Source organism: Myxocyprinus asiaticus, chromosome 33 (assembly GCF_019703515.2).
Source record: "Myxocyprinus asiaticus isolate MX2 ecotype Aquarium Trade chromosome 33, UBuf_Myxa_2, whole genome shotgun sequence".
NCBI lineage: Eukaryota > Metazoa > Chordata > Actinopteri > Cypriniformes > Catostomidae > Myxocyprinus > Myxocyprinus asiaticus.
The window spans coordinates 9,889,551-9,911,366 of NC_059376.1; the positions used below are offsets into that span (position 1 = coordinate 9,889,551).

A 21,816-nucleotide genomic window follows, 5' to 3' on the forward strand; every position below is an offset into this window, starting at 1 on the left:
AGAAGCGTATTTGCTTAAATTTATCTCGTATAACTGACTTTTAATATAAAGAGAAGATCGTTGAAATTATTTGAAAGTTACGAAGCAAGATAGCTTGCAATTTGTCAGCGTTAGCAGGCAAGATCAAGTTAGCTAAAATTACACAGATCAATCCTTATGGCACTATATTTCACATGCTTTGCAGTTATGTAAGCTTACCTGTCCAGTAAGAAGAACGCCAATTCAGGGTCGGTTTTGATCCTCTAAACCGAACGAAGGTCCCTCCAGGAATCAAATGTCCTGCCGATGTTCACTTTAGTTTTGGCTGGACCACAATCACGTTCCCGCTTAGCCAGACGGGATTCAGTAGATAAATGTTTTTTGTTTTTTTTTTTGGCTCACTCTGAGTTTGTGTAGGAGTCGGTGTTGTGCTGGGAGCCGGATGTTTGCTGGATTTCATCTCTAAGATAACGTTACCTAGTGTTGCAGTTTGTTGTCGCTGTTGAATAGCGGAAGAGAAGCTATTACTGAGGCAAGGCTCTCGGGAGCATGCATAAACGTCACATCCTTTTTTCCTGGCAAAACTGACCCGCTCCCTTCAAATGAAAATCAGTCTACTGGCTTTAATAGGCAACCTAGGAAGTCTGGGAAGGGCTCATTTTTTTAAGTTGCATTACAAGCCATTCACACATTGGTAAAAAAAGGCAAATATTACATGAAAATTGTTACATACATTAATCTGAGGATACAGTATAACCATGCACAGCCATTTACTGGCTGTTTTCATGAGATTCACCCAATACATTTTTTTTTTAAGTCAATATTGTGGATAAAAAGTGTTTGTTACATTCAGCATTTTTGCATACGTTTCATTTGCTGTCATTAATTTGTATTATGTATATGGCTGTTTCTTCAAATTCAAGCACTTTCATGTCCTAGGGGTTGATTTGAATGTAAAGGTTGTATACTTGTTAACCATTTCAATAAGTGTGAGTGAAGAATATGCTTGAGATTAAATATGAGACAAGTGATGTTTGAGGAAATATCACTTGTGAGCAGAATATTTTTATTGGCCGTCATTTCCAATCAAGCTGTAATTTTACCAAATTATGCAAAAAGTGTGAAAATATAGTTTAATTGTGTGTATTAAGAATACATAAAATGCTGTTAGCTTTTAAATAAACCTTAGCAAGACAAAGAAGTCATTTTGGTAACACTTTATTTTAAGGATCAGAAGTGAGACAGTAATTAATGACTAATAATTGCACTTGTAATAATTTCATTGGCATTATAAGGCATTTATGAGGCCTTTATTGGCTGATTTCTTATTCATTTCTTATAGCCCCTTTACATTGTTTTTTTAATCTAAAAATTAACTTATTATCTTAAAACAAAAGATATTAATAGCTAGTATTTTCCAAAGTATATCCTTTATAGGTTCTCAGTACACTGTGTGTTTCAACATAGTGGATCCAGTACTGTAGTAATTCTTAATGTTTAGTCTTTATAAATGGAGCAGTATACCAGAAATGATTTATTATGCAACCTGTTAGAATTAATAATTGTTTCTATTACTGATCCATATATGAAAACTAAACATTAAGAATAACTACTGTCTCTGCTTTTGTATTGTGTTAAAGCAGAGTTTGCTTTCCAGCTCTTTTGAATGGCTTTGTTGAAATATCCATTCAATATTTATTTGACACCTACTGTATAAGCTACACATTCACACAGTGTTCTAGAACCTATAAAGGATGTAATTTGCTATTGTGCTGTGGTGTTTCTTTTGATGAAATTTCACTTTCTATGAGTTTACAGTGCTAAAAGTGCCCAAAGTTGAAGAAAAACCCATTTATCAGCATTATATCTGCCATCGTCCACCCTGAGTATCGGCCCTAAAAATAAAAAATAAATACAAATTTGGTTAAAGTTTCTGTGTGTCTTAGCCAAGCTTTGGCATCTACCATTAAATTCTCTGGAAGCAAACATCACGGCACTTGCTGTGGTGGCATTTAAAGAAAAAAAAGAGGAGGGGGCAGTTTTCTCTGTGGGTCACCCTTTATCCTCCTGTTCTTTAATAGAGGGGGGGAAGTGGGTGAGAGGTTAGGAAAGAGATGGGGTGGGGGGGTTTATTTGAGAGAGAGAATATAAAAGGGAGAGAGGGGAAACACAGAGAAAGAGTGTTGTGTGGGACTGTGAAATGAGTCCCAGGAAGTGACCCTGTTTGGGTCGTCTCATGTGGTCGTTAGAGATCGTCTCATTGGCAAACACAGTCACACTCGCTCGCATTGGGGCCTCCCACTCACCCCATCTCACCACCAAATCACTCTACTGTATACTCTCTATACTTGTTTCTGTGTCTCTTCATCAATGTCATGTTATGTTGCCAGTTACTGATAAAATTCATTTTCAATCTGACACCAAGAAAACATTCTCACACAGCTCTCTTTTATCCCCACCTGTCCCTTTTTATTTACTTCTGACCGGATACACACTCCACCTTGTGTTTTGGCTGTGTGTTTGTCCTGCCTGTGTGAAAATGTCAGAAAGTAACCCGAGTGCCTGTTGTGTGTCGGCCAATCATTGTTAATTCCTCCCAGCATTCAATTGGGGCCCAAAACATTGGTTGGCGTCTCTCAGAGCAGAGTGGTTTTCATTCAGGTTTTGTTGTCAGAGTTCACAAGACACCAAAAATTTCTGAGAATTTGAGCCACATTTAAAACGGTTGTAAAATGACCAATATATACACAACTGTGACCACACATCAGTTGAATGTAGAATCATAGAATAATCTTTGATCATTACAGTCTACAATTAGGATAATGAATGATATTACTTGGTGGAATAGTTTTTATTGTGGTTATTATAACTATTATTATTAATAAGTAATAAATTGGGCTGTCAGTTGATTTACATTTTTAATCGAATTCAATACATGATATGCGATTAATTAATCGGGCACATGTGCCCATGTATTTCTGCCTCATTGTTCATAATTGCGTGCAACTATAAAAGCAAAATAAATTAACTGTTGTTCTTTTCTTCCCCAATTACGATATATTATGCATATTGTGCAATAGTTGGAGAATACACTTGGAAAGGTAGGGGATACTGTACAGCGCCTTTACTCGTGGTCTGATTTTGTCCTTAACTTGTTATACGCCATTGAGTTTTTAATTCTGTGAGCCTGCTTGGTTTAAAGATCAGACTTATCTGCAGGTATAGATGACAGATTTCATTTACTGGTTCAGTAAATGTTCCCAACATGACATGCAAATCTATTACACATAATCAACAGTCTACTTACCGTCTGTTTGTGTCAGTTTGCATAAAGTCAGACAAGATATTATCCTTTATTCATATTGGCACAATAATAATGTAACAACAGTATTATATTTCTTTTTTTACTATAAACCAAATTATTCTATAAATACAAAGAATGTTCAGAAATTTTTTTCAATCTTACAGCTTTCTTCTGTTTAACACAATGCAATATGCATTTATTTCTTAGCGACAATTACGTTTTTGAACCAGTGAATGTAACCTAAATACATGTTTGTTTTTTCAATTTTCCTGTATAGTGCAAATTATCCCACAATTTACTGTATATTTTCTTAATCAGCTAAAATCATGACGTAGGCCTACAACATGTAAACTGACAGTTCCTGAAAATTCATTTCAGGAATTTATTGTGAAATTAATTGTGATAAGTATTTGTAATCCATTGACCCTAGAGTCAAAAATACCGGTAGTTAAGAACCACTGAAGTAAAAATTTCAACAAGACATCAATGGTCATAAAGAATATTGAATAATAAGAATATTTAACAGACAGCTAGTAAATGTGGTTGTGAAAGCAATGATTTGTTGGGTCCTTGTTTCAGAGATTGCGGCAGTCAAATGTTAATTTAGCTAATGATGTATAACTGATTGGGATAATTTAGAGACAAGAAAAAATTCTGCACACAACCATAGCTTGCAAAACACGATCAGGAATTTATTTGCGACGTTTTGGTCACACGACCTTCATCAGGCATACATAAAACACTAAACACAATGCCAACAAGTTTAAAATACATCATTAACAATCATGACAGCTGTCAACAATGACATGACCAATTAACAATACTAATCAATGTCAGGTCCGAAGTGGAGGACCAACAAGACACCTCCTAGTGAATAAAGACATTAGAAATATTACATAAGAAATATTACATTCAAATGCACAGGATAAACAAGAACAACAAAATAAAAAAAATAATAACAAGAATGTATAATAATCCAAATTTGTTTTTTTTTTTTTTTACAAATGTAAAGTCATAAAAACATACATACTAAACCGTTAAAAAACTTTAAACCGTCACAATATGACTACAACATCACGTTGAACACAAGTTTGGGATGATTTAGAGAAAGTATTTCACTCTTACTGTATATATTGATATTTATGGCAGTGAATCTCTCTCTCTCTCTCTCTCTCTCTCTCTCTCTCTCTCTCTCTCTCAGCTATGCAGTTTCAGGAGTGGCTACGTTCCCTTCGCTTCAGTGGAGGAGATGGGAAGTCTGAATTGGACAATCTGAAGACCCTCCTCCCCTCTCTGCCCTCGTCCTTCTCTCTGTCCTCTCTCTCCCTTTTTTCATCCTCTCTCATAGGGTTAGGAGCACTAGCCTCTCTCACAACCTATTGGCTGGTGACCCGACCTCGACCAATCCAGCCTCCCTGTGACCTAAAGGTTCAATCCATACCTGTACAGGTGAGTCATACTGTACATTCCGGCTATGTTTGGAATGTAATACTAGTGCAATACTATGCTTACTGCATACTGTGCAGTATATATTGTAAACTGCCAATTTGTTTTATGAAAATAGTATGTGGTATGTAGTATGCATTATGCAACAATGAACATTTCAAATAATAGTTTGCTTTTTTGCCACATGACCTCACTAAATTGAATGTGTGAGTTGTGTTGAGTCAGTAGCATCCTGGTATCACTGGCTGGATTTTCATCTTCAAAATAAATACTAGTTATTTAACATTTATAATCCAATTTTGTGTAAAAGTGTCTTAACATTTGGCAGTACAATCAAATAATGACTTAAGAAGAGCATGTTAAAAATGTCAGTAGATATTGATTGTGGTTCATTCATAACATTGGAAATTGAAGGTCAAGTTGAGTGTTTTGCATTCACACACATCTCTTGTTGTTGGGTACATATAACAGTATGATTGCTGATTAGAGTTTGTTGCTGTACATATGCACAACACGACAATAACACTTTACAATAGAGTTGTATTTGTTAATTTTAGTTAACTATATTAACATGAACTAACAATGAACAATGCTTTTACAGCATTTGTTAATCTTGGTTAATGTTAATTTCAACATATACAAATGCAACTAACAATGAACAATAGTGTTTTTTATAAATGAACATGAACCAAGATTAGTAAATGCAGTAAAAAATAGGCAGGAGTAAAGACCTGAGTGACTTTGACAAGGGCCAAATTGTTATGGCCAGGTGACTGGGTCAGAGCATCTCTGAAATGGCAAGGCTTATGGGGTGTTCCCAGTCAGCAGTGGTGAGTACCTACCGACAATGGTCCGAGCAGGGACAAATCACAAACCGGTGACAGGGTGTTGGGTGCCCAAGGCTCATTGATGCGTGAGGGCAACAAAGGCTATCCCATCTGGTCCGAACTGACAGAAGGTCTACTGTGGCACATGTCACTGAAAATTTTAATGGTGGTTACGGGAGGAATGTGTCACAACACAGTTTATCACACCCTGCCGTTTATGGGGCTGTGTAGCCGCAGACCAGTCAGAGTGACCATGATGACCCCTGTCCACCGTTGAAAGCGGCTACAATGGGCACGTGAGCAACGGAACTGGACCTTGGAGCAGTGGAAGAAGGATGCCTGGTCCGATGAGTCCCGTTTTGTTTTACATCACGTGGACGGTCGCGTATGTGTGCGCCGTTTACCTGGGGAAGTGATGGCACCAGGATGCACTGTGGGAAGACGACAAGCTGGTGGAGGGAGTGTGATGCTCTGGGCAATGTTCTGCTGGGAAACCCTGGGTCTGTCCATTCATGTTGTTGTCAGTTTAACACATGCCACCTACCTAAACATTGTTGCAGACCAGGTACACCCCTTCATGGCAATGGTATTCCCTGATGGCAGTGGCCTCTTTCAGCAGGATAATGTGCCCTGCAACACTGCACACATGGTTCAGGAATGGTTTGAGGAACATGATGAAGAGTTTAAGGTGTTGCCCTGGCCTCCAAATTCCCCAGATCTCAATCCGATCTGTGGAATGTGCTGGACCAACAAGTCCGATCCACGGCGAATCTACCTTGCAATTTACAGGACTTGAAGGAATGCTAATGTCTTGGTGCCAGATACCTCAGGGCACCTTCAGGGGTCATGTAGAATCCATGCCTCGGCGGGTCGGCGCTGTTATGGCGGCACGCGGAGTACCAATAGCATCTTAGGCAGGTGGTCATAATGTTTTGGCTCATCAGTGTACATAAACACAACTATATGCCATTTACATGTTTTCACAGAACTATAGAATAATAATAATAATAATAATAATAATAATAATGTTTTAAATCACAGTAAGTTTCAAGTTGTAAATAGGTTTGCAGTTGAAATGTTTCAAATCACATACACCTACACTACTGTATACATCCCCCTATACCCTTGCTCAATAAGAATGAAAAAGTAAATATGGGAAACATAACATTTTATTCAGTTCAGTGCAACAGAGAGCTTTTTGACATACAATCTTTCTTCATACAATACATACAACGTCTTATCACCTACCCTTGCCTTTTGATTGCCAAACTATTTGTATTTCTGGCTCTGGCTTTTAGGACCAAGTTGTTTGATGGCCAGTTTGTCTTGAATTTGCAATAGAAATGACACGCATTTACACACACATTCATCGATATGTTCGCAATCAGTCACACTGCTGGCACGCACTAATACTAAAGTTACCTTTGCTTTGGCTCTACATTTATGGTCGATGTTACTCGAAAGAGGTTTGGGCCAACTCCAAAGGGGGTGTCACTTCCACTCACGGTTAAGGTAAGGGAAAGGATTAGGTAAGGTGCTCCCTATATCTCCAGTGGGGTTTTGGAGCGACTGCCCCTTTTTGAAACAGTGCCTGCAGCTATACCCTTCTCCATATAGATGGGCCACGCCTGAAGAAACTTATCATGATGCAATTCTTATTACAGTTCAGTACTGTATGGTGATATTGCAGCAAATTACTGACCATAGCTGTGTCTCGTTTCGAAGGCTGTGTCCTCTGGAGTTCGCATTTGTCAGCCACATACGTCATCGAGGCTGTCTCGTTTCAGAAAAGCGAGAAGGACACTCCGAATGCAGCCTTCAAATGTGACCTTTCACAGGGATTTGAAGGATGTATAAGGTGTATCCTTTGTGGCCACTCACAACCCACAGTTCTTCAACAGATATAAACATCATTTGTCTAAAAAAATGATGCCAATTTGCCCAAAAATATGATGTTCAAACACAAGTAATGTTAATTCCCAAGTTGAAGTACCTCAGTAGACAGGTGCAGAGTATATAATATGTATAATTATAGTAATGTATAATTAAAATAAAGTATTATAGACTAAAAGTACACCTGTAAAATCTATTTTCTTTTCTCTCTACATCATTATAACTCTCCCAAAATTTTCCTCATACATTCCTTTCCAAAGAGACTTTGTTCTCTTCTCACTCAAAGTGCTCGCGCTTGTTAAAGAGTGGTGTGCTGTCATAGCAACCATGATAAGTTCTGTTTCCATTTGTCCTAGAAGGCCATCTCATTTAAACCAGGCTTGTTTAAGGGATGATGCTCGGTATACTGCAGCCTTCAATGGACACATCCTTGCTAGCACACAGCCTTCGAAACGAGACACAGCACATATTACAGTTATTTTAGCATGACTCTCCAGTCTTTTAAGGATGGAATGTTGGTTATAAGATTATAAATTAATTATTATCTCTAAGATTTCTTTTTTTGTTGCAGTTAACATTTTTTATTGATTCATATATACACAACAAAGAAAAACCCAACACATATACAACAAATCAACATTTAACATTCAACCCCCACTAATATCCCTCCCCATTCACCAACCCCACCCTGACCCCCAATGAACACCCCTGTGGTCACACATAATAAAACACAAACAAAGAAAAGAAAAGAAAATATAATAAACATACATAATTAAACTAAACTTCACTCTCCACATTCCCTCCCCGAGAGTCCCCCCAAAACGCTAAATAATTGCCCCATTTCTTAAACAAGTCCCAAATCCCCAGCCTTCTACTTGCCACCTCCTCGAAAGCTGCCACCCTCCCCATCTCCACACACCACTCCGAAAATGAGGGTGCTCCATACGACTTCCATCCCCTTAAAATAATTTGCCTGCCAATCATGAGACTGGTCAGAACCCAAGTTTTTATGTAATTATCCCCCAAATTTATGACTGTCGCATCACCCAAAATACAGAGACTGGGACAAAGTCAAATTTGAGTGCCCAAAACATCACACATACATCTCTTGATGCAGACTGTACATTTTTTTGAATCCTAACCCACACTTCCTCCTCCAAAACCAAGTTTAAATCTTTCTCCCATAATCTCTTGATAGAAGTTAAAGCTCCGTCCCCCAGACTCTGAATTAACAGGGAGTAATACACTGATGCCTCATGACCTTTTCCAAAAGCAGTAATCACCTCTCCCAGAGTATCTACCGCTTTAGGGGGGTGTGTGCTACTCCCCAAAATAGTACAGAGCAGGTGACGTAGCTGTAAATACCTATAGAACTGAGATCTGGGAATCCCAAAATGTTGAACCAAACTTTCAAAAGATCTCAACACTCCACTCTCATATAGGTCACAGAGTGTAGTAACCCCCCTCACAATCTACTCTGACCAACAGAAAGGGGACTTATCAATACATCATTTAGGGTTCAGCTATATGCTCGAGACAACATTTAAATAAATGTCCGAATTAAACACTCTGGACACTTTTGTCCATACTGAGAGCAAATGCAAGATAATGGGGTGTAACTTAACTTCTCTGGTTAGTTTGATAGAAAGGATTTGCAATGGCAAAAAAGGGGCAAGAACTTCCTGTTCAATACAAAACCAGGGAGGGGCTCTCTCAGGTGGAAGCGACCAATAAGCCAAATGTCTGAGACCGAATGCATAATAATAAAACTAATCTTGGGTAGGCCTAGCCCACCTTTGTCAATCGGCCTATGTAACTTATTAAAATGTAATCTGGGATGTTTACCATTCCAAATGAAGGACTTCGCTATGCTATCAAATTGCTTGAAATAAGAGAGGGGGACATGGGAGAGATTGTAAGAAGAAGTTACATTTTGGAATACAATTCATTTTAATAACATTAACCTTCCCAAAATTTTGGGAATATAGTATTATATCTGTATTTCAATCGGGTAAATTCTCTGAGGCCATCAGACGACATTCGGCGCTTCAGCTCTGCCTCGGCACTTTTAATATTCCCTTCCAACTCCACGAGTTCCCGTGCTTTGGATTTTTGATGAATGAGGCATAATATATGATACGACCCCTAAGAACCGCCTTAAGTGCCTCCCAAGCCATGCCCACTGAGGATACTTAGGTCCAGTTGGTCTCCATACAGACATTGATTTCAGCCTTTAGCATTTGTTGGAATTCAGGATTTTGCAAAAGGGATACATTAAAGTGGCAACTATATGATTTATTTTTCTCCGTATGTGGCAACAGCTCTAAACTCAACAGGGCGTGATCTGAGACTAAGATGTTTCCAATTGAGCAATCCACAACAGATGAAATTAGGAAATTTTATATATATATATATATATATATATATATATATATATATATATATATATATATATATATATATTCTAGAATAAATCTTATGGACTGATGAAAAAATTTATAATCCCTAACAGATGGGTTCAAAAGTCTCCAAATATCTGTAAGACCAAGATATTTACACATCCTGTGTCCATCAATAGATTAAAGTCTCCTCACAATATGATATCATGAGGGGGGCCAGCGGCTTGCAACATCCCTTCAAGATCTATAAAAAAGCCCTGATCATCAGCGTTAGGTGCACAAATATTATTGTTTTAGAATTTCTGCTAAAACAATAATGACTAATTTATCTTTAATCTGTTTGAGACATTTGAATTGTAGATGCTTACTTATCAGTGTAATGACTCCCCTGCTCTTACTTGAGCCAGCACTAAAGAAACATGCCCACCCCATATCTTTCCAAATTTTTCAACTTCCTGCGGGGAAAGATGTGTTTCTTGAAGAAACACTATATCATATTTCTTACGTTTAAGAAAAGAAATATCCTTCCTTCTTTTTATGGGGTGCCCCAAACCATTCACATTCCATGTGGAGAGGGACAATCCACTCATATTAACATTTGACATTTTGACATATTAGAAAAAATATATTGTGTGTCAAAAACAAAATTATAAGCAACAAACAAACCCCGAACTTCCCCCAGAACAAAAAAAAACAACAAAAAAAAAAAAAAACAGAAAAAAGAAAAATGTGCACATTAACCCCATGCACGACAGCGCCAACTGGCATCCTTCCTTCTAAACTCAAATAGTCCATGTACGCCTACGAGAGCCCCTGCAACACTTTTGCCTTCCGGTGTTTCTATACAAATTTTGTGAGACAGAATTACACAACAGAAAATAATCTATAAAACAAACTCCAGCCAATATGAGGCATAAGCACAAAGAACGTGTAGATTCATCCACATAATTGTCCCAAAGGTGTGTTCCTCCACAAAACAAGCTCCAGCCACTAGCGGAACCAGAAGAAAAAAGAAAAAAAAAGGCGTTCAGTTTCCTTGGGCAGTCAAACAAATGTTCAGTGAGCCGGCGCATTCGGCTGTTACATGAGTGTAACACGTGCCCTAATCACTCTAATGATTTGCAATAAATATTCCACAAAACAAACTCCATCCAATAGGAGGCATAAGCACAAAGAACGTGCAGATACATCCACAAACTGTCCCGAAGGAGTGTTATTCCACAAAACTAACTCCAGCCACTAGGCGGAACCAACATGAAAAGAAACAAAGAAGGCGCCCAGTTTCCTCAGTCCACTCAGGTCCACTCAGCTGCATTGAGAGCATCACACAATGACTTACTCATTCCATTGGCTTTATGAAGAATATCGCTTGCTGTGGGCATGTAAATATTTTGTGGCCATCCTTAGTATCTATCCTCATTTGGCTGGGAACATCAGTGCAAAAGCGACCTTCCATTGATGTAAGAGTTTCTTGCATTCCTTGAATCGATCACATTTCTCTCTTGTCGAAAGTCTGGGAACAAGAAAATGCTGTGGTTCTTCCAAGAAAGCCTTCCTTTACTCCTCGCCTCGCGTAACACAAGATCTTTATCGGATGATCTCAGAAATCTGGCCAGAATTGATTGGGGCCTGTGTGCCTCAGCGAATCTCTGAGCCGGAACTCTGTGAGCTCATTCGATTTCCAGCTTATGGCCTGTTATGTCGAGCAGACATATGTCGGGAAGAGTTCGTCTAGGTATTTCACCATATCTCGGCCTTCATCGTTCTCAGGAATTAGAACAATTCGGACGTTGTTTTACTGGTTACGACTCTCAAGGTCTTCCAACTTTTCCCAAGTGCGCTCCAAGTCTGTCTTGGTTACTAGCGGGTTAGCAGCTAATTACCTCTACGAAGAGTCCAGATAATCGATCCGTTTCTCAACGACCCCTGCTCTTGTAACCAACACAGAGAATTTCGTCTCTATGGCAGTGATCAATCAACGTTTTACAGCAAGATCCTCCAAGTCAGCAACGACCTTTGCCAGCATTGCTGACATGCTCGACAGTTGATGCTGAATCTCTCCCACCGCACCGTCCAAACTGAGTCCCCGGTCTGCGGCTCTGTCAGGGGTATCAGCTTGAGCACCTAAGTGTCTTTTAATGTCTCCAGAGCCTGAGGATTTTGAATTCTTTGTCATATTGTCTTCATAGAACAGTTATGGAACAGGGTGTATCGAATCTCACCGGTTTATTACATAAAAAGTATTAAAAACTAGCAAAGTGCACAGAGCTCGCCGTTCACATGTCCGACACTTGCATGGCGCCATGCAACTCACCCTATCTCTAAGATTTAATTATTGTCTTTTTACCATAACTAAGATATTTAATGATTCATTTAATAAACTTATGACCAGTATTGCACGTATAAGCTAGTTTAAATTTGGCAAATGTTGTATTTATTGCAACAGTCCCCCAGCCACTGGCGGTTGCGTCAGGAAGGGCATCCGGCGTAAAACCTGTGCAAAGTCTAATATGCGCATCACAGCTGGTCCGCTGTGGTGACCCATATCGAGAGCAGCCGAAAGGAAGTAGTAGTATTTATTGCAATGAGTACTTTGCCAGAGGAGGATAGGCTCCTTCAGCTGTGTCTGATTCCTCCCAGTAACCCCCACCCCCCAACTATAAGTACATGTTAAGAAGTTTAACAGCTTCTTAACATATACGCACACAATAGAGTATGTATTGTAAAAAGCACTAATTAAATCTGAATTGACTTATTTATCACATAAAATACAACAATGGTTTACATTGTATTAAAAGTGTGTGTGTATGTGTTTGTTTTCAGGGAGACCACAGCTGTAGGCGATCAGCTTTACTAAAGGATGACAATCTGTTGGAGTTTTACTATGAGGACACAAAGACAGCTTACGACATGTTCCAGAGAGGACTTAGAATAGCAGGTTTGTGTGAATTAAACTGCTGCTAAACAAACATTCAAACACAAAAGTTATGTGCCATTATCTATCATGTAATAGTCTTTTGTAATAGTAAGTTAGTGAAACCTACAGTAGATGAATTCAGTGCCTTGCTACAGGATGTTGTCTTTTCATTTACTGCAGTGCTCTGCACGGCATTTTTGGATCGATAGTGCTTTTAGTAACTTCCTTCAGTAAATGGATTGTGCAGTAGTTTCTTGTTCGATTGTTTGTGTTTGAGTAGTTTTTTGTGCCTGAATGCATGAAACATCAACAGCATCCAATGTACTGTAGAATATAGCAATCCTAAAATAAAACCGAGCACGTAAGAAATAATGAGAGAGAATGAATACTCAGTCGGTCATTAACCCTGGCAGATGGATCAGGACACTGACACAAAGGTCAGCCATGTAGGAAATTGGTTGCATATGGCAATAGTCAATATTATAGTTTGGCGGTTGTTATATTATATCATCATATTTGACTGCAAAATCATCAGATTTAAAGGGATACTTCACGCAAAAATGAAAATTCTCTCATCATTTACTCACCCTCATGCCGTCCCAGATGTGTATGACTTACTTTCTTCTGCAGAACACATATTAAGATTTTTAGAAGAATATCTCAGCTCTGTAGGTCCATACAATTCAAGTGAATATTGACCAGAACCCAGAAGGTTCAAAAAATGATATAAAGGAGGCATAAAAGTAATCCATACGACTCCAGTGGTTAAATCCATATCTTCTGAAACAATATGATAGGTGTGAGTGAGAAACAGATCAATATTTAAGTACAAATCTTCACCTTTGACCAGCATCAACCAGTAGGTGGCTGAATGTGAAAGTTAAAGTGTTGATTTACGGTTAAAAAAAAGACTTAAATATTGATCTGTTTCTTATCCACACCTATCATATCGCTTCAGAAGATATGGATTTAACCACTGGAGCAAAATTCAAAATGCTAGTCAGCATTCACTTGCATTAAATGGACCATCAGAGCTGAAATATTCATAAAAAAATCTACGTTTGTGTTTTGCAGAAGAAAGAAAAACATAAACATCTGGGATGGCATGAGGGTGAGTAAATGATGAGAGAATTTTCATTTTTGGATGAACCATCCCTTTAAGAATCAGAATAAAGTATTCCAGAGAGCCGAGTAATAACCATCAATATTTGTTTTGCCATCCAGGAGATGGGCCGTGTCTTGGCTTTAGGAAACCAGGAGAGCCCTACCAATGGATCTCCTACACTGAGGTGTGAGCATTGCATGTTATAACACTTTTACAACTGTATAATAATTGTGTAATAACTTAACAGAAGTTATTTAATGAACCATATTTGATTTTCCTCAACATTTCTCACACAACTTTTGAGCATGTCTTGTTCTGATCTTATAATTGGTCTATTGTAATGATGTCTCTGTTACAGGTAGCAGAAAGGGCACAGGTGTTGGGATCAGGTTTGCTGGCAAAGGGTTGCAAACCAAACCCACAGCAGTTTGTAGGCATCTTTGCCCAGAACAGACCGGAGGTATACACTCTATCAAACACATCATCACAATTCATTCAACTTTCTCATTGCATTCTAATTAAAGGGGTAGTTCACCCAAAAGTGAAACTTCTTTCATTATTTACATACTGTGTATGACTTTCTTTACATTTTGTGGATAATTTATGTAAAATTACGATTAAAACTGCACAAACACTTGTTACTCTTGAAGATTCTCGTTGGAAAAAAGCAAAAGACATTGTGCACGACAACAGTTGCTAAGATAGGATTGGCCAGAAACGCTTTTAAGGTGGGGCTTAGCGGAGGGTCAATTAGTGCAGACGGAACGCAAGAAAACAGGACAGATTGACAAATTTAATTGCAAAATGGATTGCTGTGAACTTTAGGATTGCTTAATGATATGGGAATAATACAAACAATATTGACATCTAAAGCCACTTTTTAAATGGTCAAATACATGCTTTACTCATCTGCCACAATAATGCAATATATTTCAATCTGAATTTTTATCCTATATATTATATGTTTTTTGTATTTGAATTGCTATGTATTATTTAAATGGAATAAAGTTTATTTGGGGGCCTTTCTCAACAAATATTAATATATGCGATTAATTCAATTAATTAATTGGCATGTCATGTAATTCATTTGATTAAATGTTTTATTTGATTGACAGCCCTAATTAAAATATAGTATTGCTGACTAAAATATAATCTTTACCTCTACTTTTCACTGAGTTTTATGCTAAACATTCTGGGATTGCTTTAAATATTAAGGATGCATGTGATGCTGCCTTGGATTTTGGCGAAGATGAAGTATCTTTTCTTATATGGCAGCATATTTTTGCTATGTAGTTTTGGGAGTGCATGTATGGTGCCTAAAAAGACTGTTGCCTAGGTAGACTGCTCACTAGGCTTTGGAACAGTGCCAAGGTCAGAATCTTTGTAAGAGCATGTTTTGTTTTTGAAGCATTTCAAAGTCACATATTAAATCTTGACAGTCAACCGCACACCCCAACATACTGTTGTTTTATGATTAAACTTGGCTTATGGTTTTTATTATTAATTTGCGATGAATTTTCACTTGCTTTAGTGAATTATCACTCTTTGTACTGGTTAACAATGTTCTGAATTGTTCTTGTTTTATTTGTCTCCCCCTGCTGGCGTCAGTGGGTCATTGCAGAGCTGGCCTGCTACACATTCTCTATGGCAGTGGTTCCTCTGTATGATACACTGGGATTAGAGGCCATGGTTCATATACTTAACCTAGGTGAGTGAAACATGCTGACACATGACCTCATATTTGTATAATATCTTAAACGATGCATGTTCATGTAATTTTCTACAGGAAATTTAACAACAAGAAATGCTGCACTCAAATTCTTTGAAAACATTTTAAAGATTCTATCTTAATGGGACTCTTGATACTAACCTTCCTGTATCTCTCTCTCTCTCTCTCTCTAGCGGAGATCTCTATGGTGATCTGTGATAAGGAGGACAAGGCAGAGTCTCTGCTAAAGAATAAGGAGAAAGGAGTGACTCCCACCCTCTCCTGTCTGGTGCTCTTTAACCCTTTCAGTGCCACTCTGCTGGAGAAAGGGAGGAAGTGCGGTGTGGACATACTGCAGCTCTCACAGATCATGGTCAGGAACAGTATTTAATGCAGTGACAGCAATAACACAAAATCACAAGTTGAAAAACCTCAGATCATACAAATCTTCATATTCAGTTAATAAAATAAAAAAGGTACATGTAAATGAATTATATATTTGCCCGCTTCTCAAGACAGCTGCCCTTGAGCTGAGCTAAGACTTTGTGTGTATTACAGGATCTGGGACGGGAGAATTTACAGTCGCCTGTGGTAAGAGCTGTATTTTAGAATATGACTTTGTAATAATATACAGTATGTCCATATTCATGATTGATTGTATGAATTGGATACTCATAAACCACAAGGTGTGTTTAAATGTTACTTCTTAAAATGCATCGATAAAATTTTACCTAGGGTTGGCTAACATGCAGAATGTATTACACTTTTTGAATGGTAAAGTGAACTGGAAATGTTATAGCTCTTTTACATTTTAGAGACAAAGATGTTAGAAGCAAATTGATCTTTATTTTAAAATTGACTTAAAAGCTAATACACTGTGAGGAATAAAACTAATTAAAAGCTTCTTATTTCATGTTTGCATTGGCTTCAGCCTCCTCATCCCCAGGATTTGGCAGTTGTGTGTTTCACCAGTGGAACCACAGGTAAACCCTACTTACTCTTGGTCCTTTTCTGATCTGGTGTAGGATAGACTAAGCCAGAGGTTCTCAACCTTTTGGAACTAAAGCCCCCCCAAGCCTCCCCTATCATGTGGCACTCCCCACCCCCGCCCCTATATTGGAGGAGACCAGGTATAATGATTATCTGTTCTATATAAAATCTATATGAAGATTTTTGTTTTTTTTACTTTTGTGTTTTATACTTTTTTTAATTACTTTTTATAACTTTTATGATTTTTTTTAATAACTTTTATAAAACTATATAACGGACAGGTATGGAACGTGCGCTTAAATGATCAAAAATTTTTCTGAACACTATACTTTGAACAAGAGAACTCTAGGTTGTAATAACGTGTACTATTTTACATGTAAAACATGTTGCATTCCATTCGTCTTGCATTCTAAAAACATTTGCATACGAATTATGTGAATTGGGATGCAGGGCGCGTCTCGTTAGCCATGACATTGTTAAATCAGTCAGTGGGACACCTGCGCTTGCTTCTTTTTACAAAGAAGCGCAATTCGTGGTTCAGTGTTGGACAGCGCAAGCCTGATGTCATCCTCCACCTGGAGCCGATTTCGGTACTTTGTTTTCAAGGCCTCGCACAGATAAGTTGAGGCGAATGGAAGAAGTAATTTTACGGCGGCATCTGACAACTGAGGATATCCAGTCATCACACTCAACCAAAACGAAGGCAGAGAGCAAGAGCTATAGAGGTGTCGCAATCTGGTGTCGCTCTTTAATTCGACTAACTGCTCCTCCATGTCAACTGAAAGGTCATTTCCTGGGCAACTGAAGGGGTCTCTGACCCAAGCAAATGAACTGAAATCCTCACTGAAATAACAGCCGAATTGTTGTTTCAGTCCTTCAGCATGTTGAGCGACTGTGTTAATCAAAGGAGAGACATTTATCCCTGTCTCTTGCACACAGTCAGCGAAGTTGGGAAACATGTCAACATTTTTATTAATCAACCGATCACGCCAAAGATCCAATTTGCCAACGAATGCACTGAATTTGTCTGAAAGAAGCAAGATGTTGGCATCTCTCCCTTGCATCGATGTGTTAAAAAAATTCAACCTGTCGAAAATGTCTACAAGGTATGACAACTGCGCTAACCACAGGGGGTCGTCCAGGTACCGTGCAAGGTTGGACTTCGCATCAACAAGAAACGTCTTCACCTCTGAACACAATTCGTAGAGGCGATATAAAACCCGACCTCTGGAGAGCCAGCGAACCTCAGTGTAAAATAGGAGCTGCTCATGTTCAGCTCCCATTTCCTGACAAAGCAAGGAAAACAAGCATGCATTTAATGGCCGTGCTTTAATGAAATAGACCATTTGTACTGCCTACTTCAAAACTGACTCCAGAGACTCAGGCATTTGCTTTGATGCGAGAGATTCGCGATGAATCATACAGTGGGTCCACTTGGCTAAAGGGGCTAAATGCTGGACACGAGTGACCAGACCGCTAACCCTCCCAGTCATTGAACGGGCCCCGTCTGTGCATATCCCAACACATTTATCCCATGACATGCCTGCATCCCGTATACACCCATCCATAACTTCAAATAATGCCTCGCCAGTTGTGTGTGCTGGAAGAGACCGACGGAAAAGAATGTCCTCCTCAATATTACCATTTTTGATATAACTGACATAGGTAAGCAACTGTGCTTGCCCTGCAACATCAGTTGTCTCATCAAGCTGCAGGGCATAGTACTGGCTAGCAATTGCTTCTAACGTCACTTGCCATGTCAGATATGTGGCGGCTAACGGTGTCATTAGAAAGGGGGATGTCACCAATCTGTTGCGCGAAATTCTCTCCAAACATGACTTGACAGATATCTTTGGCAGCAGGTAAGATTAGCGCCTCGGCAATTGTGTGAGGTTTTCCTAATTTAGTAACTCGTTGCGAGACGTAGTAGGACGCTTCTAGACACCTGTTAGACACTGATGTGTGTTTGCTGATGTTGCGTTTCTGCTGTGCATGGCAAGATAACTTTAATTTGAAAAAATCTAAGGGTTTGTCTTTGAGTGTCGGGTGTTTAGTTTCTAAATGGCGCTTCAACTTGCATGGCTTCATGCTATCATTTGCCAGCAAATCTGCACATATGACACATTGGGGCAGCGGTTCAGCATCTGTCCCAGCCACCGTAAGCCAAACTGAAGATAGCTAATGTCATACTTTCGTGTTTTACACTTCTTAGGGGTTGGTGCTGACGACACATCGTCGCCACAACTCCTTTTGGCACGTGTGATGAACTTATCCATAAACTTCTTACCAATATGAAATCCGTTTGGCTGACGTTCTAAAACATGTCTGCACTGACAGCTAGATAAAAGACAGGCTAAGCTCCGCCTCTCCCCATCAAAAAGAAAATGCAGTGGGAGAGCGGGTTTTTTTCATTTATGTACATTCTACTTGAAAAGCAATAAAATACAGAGTACCCAAATGATGCCCTGTCTCTGTTTTTTTCTTGAAAACAATTTGCACCCCCCTTCCGATCTCTCCGCGTCCCCCTGTGTTGAGAACCACTGGACTAAGCCAAATTAAGTTTTGTTTTATAATGTAGTTGTATTTTCTTAAGTAGTAACCTACATCCTACACAATTGAAAACTTCATAGGACTATATTTGTGACTGATTTTTGAATTCAAATATGGTTACCATATCGTTGTTATTCAGGAAAGCCGAAAGGAGCCATGATCACTCATGGCAACATCGCCTCCAACACCTCCTCTGTCATCAAGATCCTGGAGGTCAGTTTCTCCATTCATTTTCTTATTCCTGTCTGAGAAATTTGATTGTCCTATATGCCTCCTCTATAGGTCCTGTTTTCCCCTCCAGAACGTTACCTCATTTCCTTCTATTTCTTATTTAACAGACACCTTGTATTGCCTGTGAGATCTTAAGATATCTCTTTCTTTTTTAAATCCTGTTTACTTAATTCTCTGTCCACTGTGGCAATTCAGACTCTTTGACTTGCATTAAATTATAACATTATACTTAAAGCTCTATTTTCATAAGTGCGCAAAGCGCAAGTCTTATCCAATTTTCATGAAAGCATTAATTCTAAGCACCATTTTTGTTCCACCGCAAAGCGCAAGCGGGCATGGGTGGGAGTGTTCACGCTATCTGTGGGTGTATGCGCGCAAACCGTGGGGGTACTGTATGGTAATGAAGAGGCACAACGCACAATTTACTATTTTCCTGAGAAATAGGTAATTGCGCTAAGACATTTTAGAAACACATCTGTTTTCAATGCAAAGTCTAAACTCGGTTCCTACATTTGTAGTTTGGAGATTCCACCCACAGGTCTTAATAAAGTTCATGTCCAAACTCTGAAAATGTAGTGGAACATCAAATTATGTCCATGACAATCACTGTTGTTGCAGATACGTGTCAAACTTTCTTTTATTATTACTATTATTATTGTGTTTAAATTTACAGTTGTATTTATTATCTAATTTGTATTGGTATTTTTCGACCTGTTGTCATAGAGTGATTTTTAAGTCACTACAAAAGGGGCCAGAGTAAGAAGTTGGAGAGGGTAACATTTTTTTTTTTTTTTTTACAATTTCGTTATTTAGATTATATTTTCATTTAATTTGTAATGTAATTTGAATGTAGAATTTTTTTAATTAATTTTGTCATGTTTCAAAAAATGTATTAAATGTTACAAAATCAAAATTGACCGGTAGAAGTGCAGTGCGTGCCGATGCTATCACTGTTAATTCTAGCCATGATTTATGTCTCACTTGATCAATATGATTAATAATACTTACATTCTCTATAATTTAATGGAGCGTACATCCAAATTCAGATGAGAATCACATTTTCCATGCGTATAAAAGGAGCGTGTCACTGTCGTAGAAATATGCCAGACAGATAATAGAGATAATACAAAACATGTAATTCATCGCATACAGTCTATTTACACTACCAACTTCTTATGTGCTGTTTTTATTCTTATCGCCAGTGTTTAAGGGAATAGATTATATAATAGGATGCAGACGGTGCAATAACCGGAGAAGAACCTCAGAATAAAATGTCACTTCACCCAGCACATTAGCGCATTGCCCACAAAATTTCATCAAACACACTTGCACATAGACTTAGAGCATGCTTTCATGAAAATACCAAAACTTCATGGCCATGCCCATTGACTTTGTGCTTATAACTTATGGCATAGTGCTGCGCTTAGTGCTAGGCCTCTTAAAAAAGGGCCCTGAAAGTTTATTCATTAATATATATATATATATATATATATATATATATATATATATATATATATATTTGCATGTCTAATATTGGAGCTTGGTGTTTTAGGTTTTCCTTATGTTCCTTTTCTTTCCACTGGTTTACTTTATTTGTTAAAATTATAGATTAAGAACATTTTTCTTGTCATAAATGTTTATGAATTTCCAGTCTGTTTGAAAAGTTTCAAACAGAATTTAACAGAAATGATCCACAAATATGGTAATACACTGTTGCCTAGGCACAGTGTATCCACAGAGAGGACACACAGTATTGTTTTTTTCTTTTCCAATTCACAAAATAAATACTTCCCAAATGAAAATGTATATCATCAGTGGGGACACTTTCAATTATTCTAGGATAAATTAAACTTACTGACATAACATTAATTTATGTGTTGTTCAGGTCAAAGTAGAGAAAAATAGAGAGGTCATAGTATCATAGTGGGTACATTGCAGGAATATTAGGAACAGTCCTGTTCACTTATACTTTTGTTATCAGTTGCATCCGCTATCATATGAGCCTTCTATTTCTATTAAAAGTAGTTGAAATTTCTATTTGTAATTAGTCACATCATGTTCTTGTGGCAGGGCTTCTTTGTGATTCGTCAAGAGGATGTGTCAATCTCCTACCTGCCACTTGCCCACATGTTTGAGCGCATGATCCAGGTAAACCCACCCCTTTTTGAGACTGTATACCTGTTCTGCTCCTTTTGGCCCTTTTTACACATAATTGTAAAAAGGAATATTCCACTAACTGTTCAAGTTGCACTTTCCTTTTGCTTATAACTATCTAACTGCTGGAGATATACAGTAAATATTTTTCCTCTGGTTTTTCACCCAATGCAAAGTTATGTGAAGTCATTTAAATATAGATAGGCTATCATTTTGGATTTTTTTTGTTATTCTTCCTACCAGTTTTGACCAATATGAGCCAGGGTCAGCTCTAGATAATCTTCAGGCCAAATTGCATAGAATTTTTCACATT

At 38.2% G+C, this 21,816-nt stretch overlaps 1 protein-coding gene across 1 annotated transcript in view; it reads left to right on the forward strand.

The window, feature by feature from the left end:
* The window catches only part of LOC127423959 (long-chain-fatty-acid--CoA ligase 6-like), a 51,314-nt gene that overhangs the window by 9,998 nt on the left and 19,500 nt on the right, over positions 1–21,816 (forward strand). The window contains exons 2-11 of the mRNA XM_051668681.1: positions 4,485–4,732; positions 12,672–12,786; positions 13,990–14,054; positions 14,229–14,330; positions 15,479–15,578; positions 15,773–15,951; positions 16,137–16,169; positions 16,510–16,561; positions 19,258–19,331; positions 21,420–21,497. Coding sequence (XP_051524641.1) covers positions 4,487–4,732; positions 12,672–12,786; positions 13,990–14,054; positions 14,229–14,330; positions 15,479–15,578; positions 15,773–15,951; positions 16,137–16,169; positions 16,510–16,561; positions 19,258–19,331; positions 21,420–21,497 — 1,044 coding nt within the window. The 5' untranslated portion in view covers positions 4,485–4,486. The remainder of the gene's footprint in view (positions 1–4,484; positions 4,733–12,671; positions 12,787–13,989; positions 14,055–14,228; positions 14,331–15,478; positions 15,579–15,772; positions 15,952–16,136; positions 16,170–16,509; positions 16,562–19,257; positions 19,332–21,419; positions 21,498–21,816) is intronic.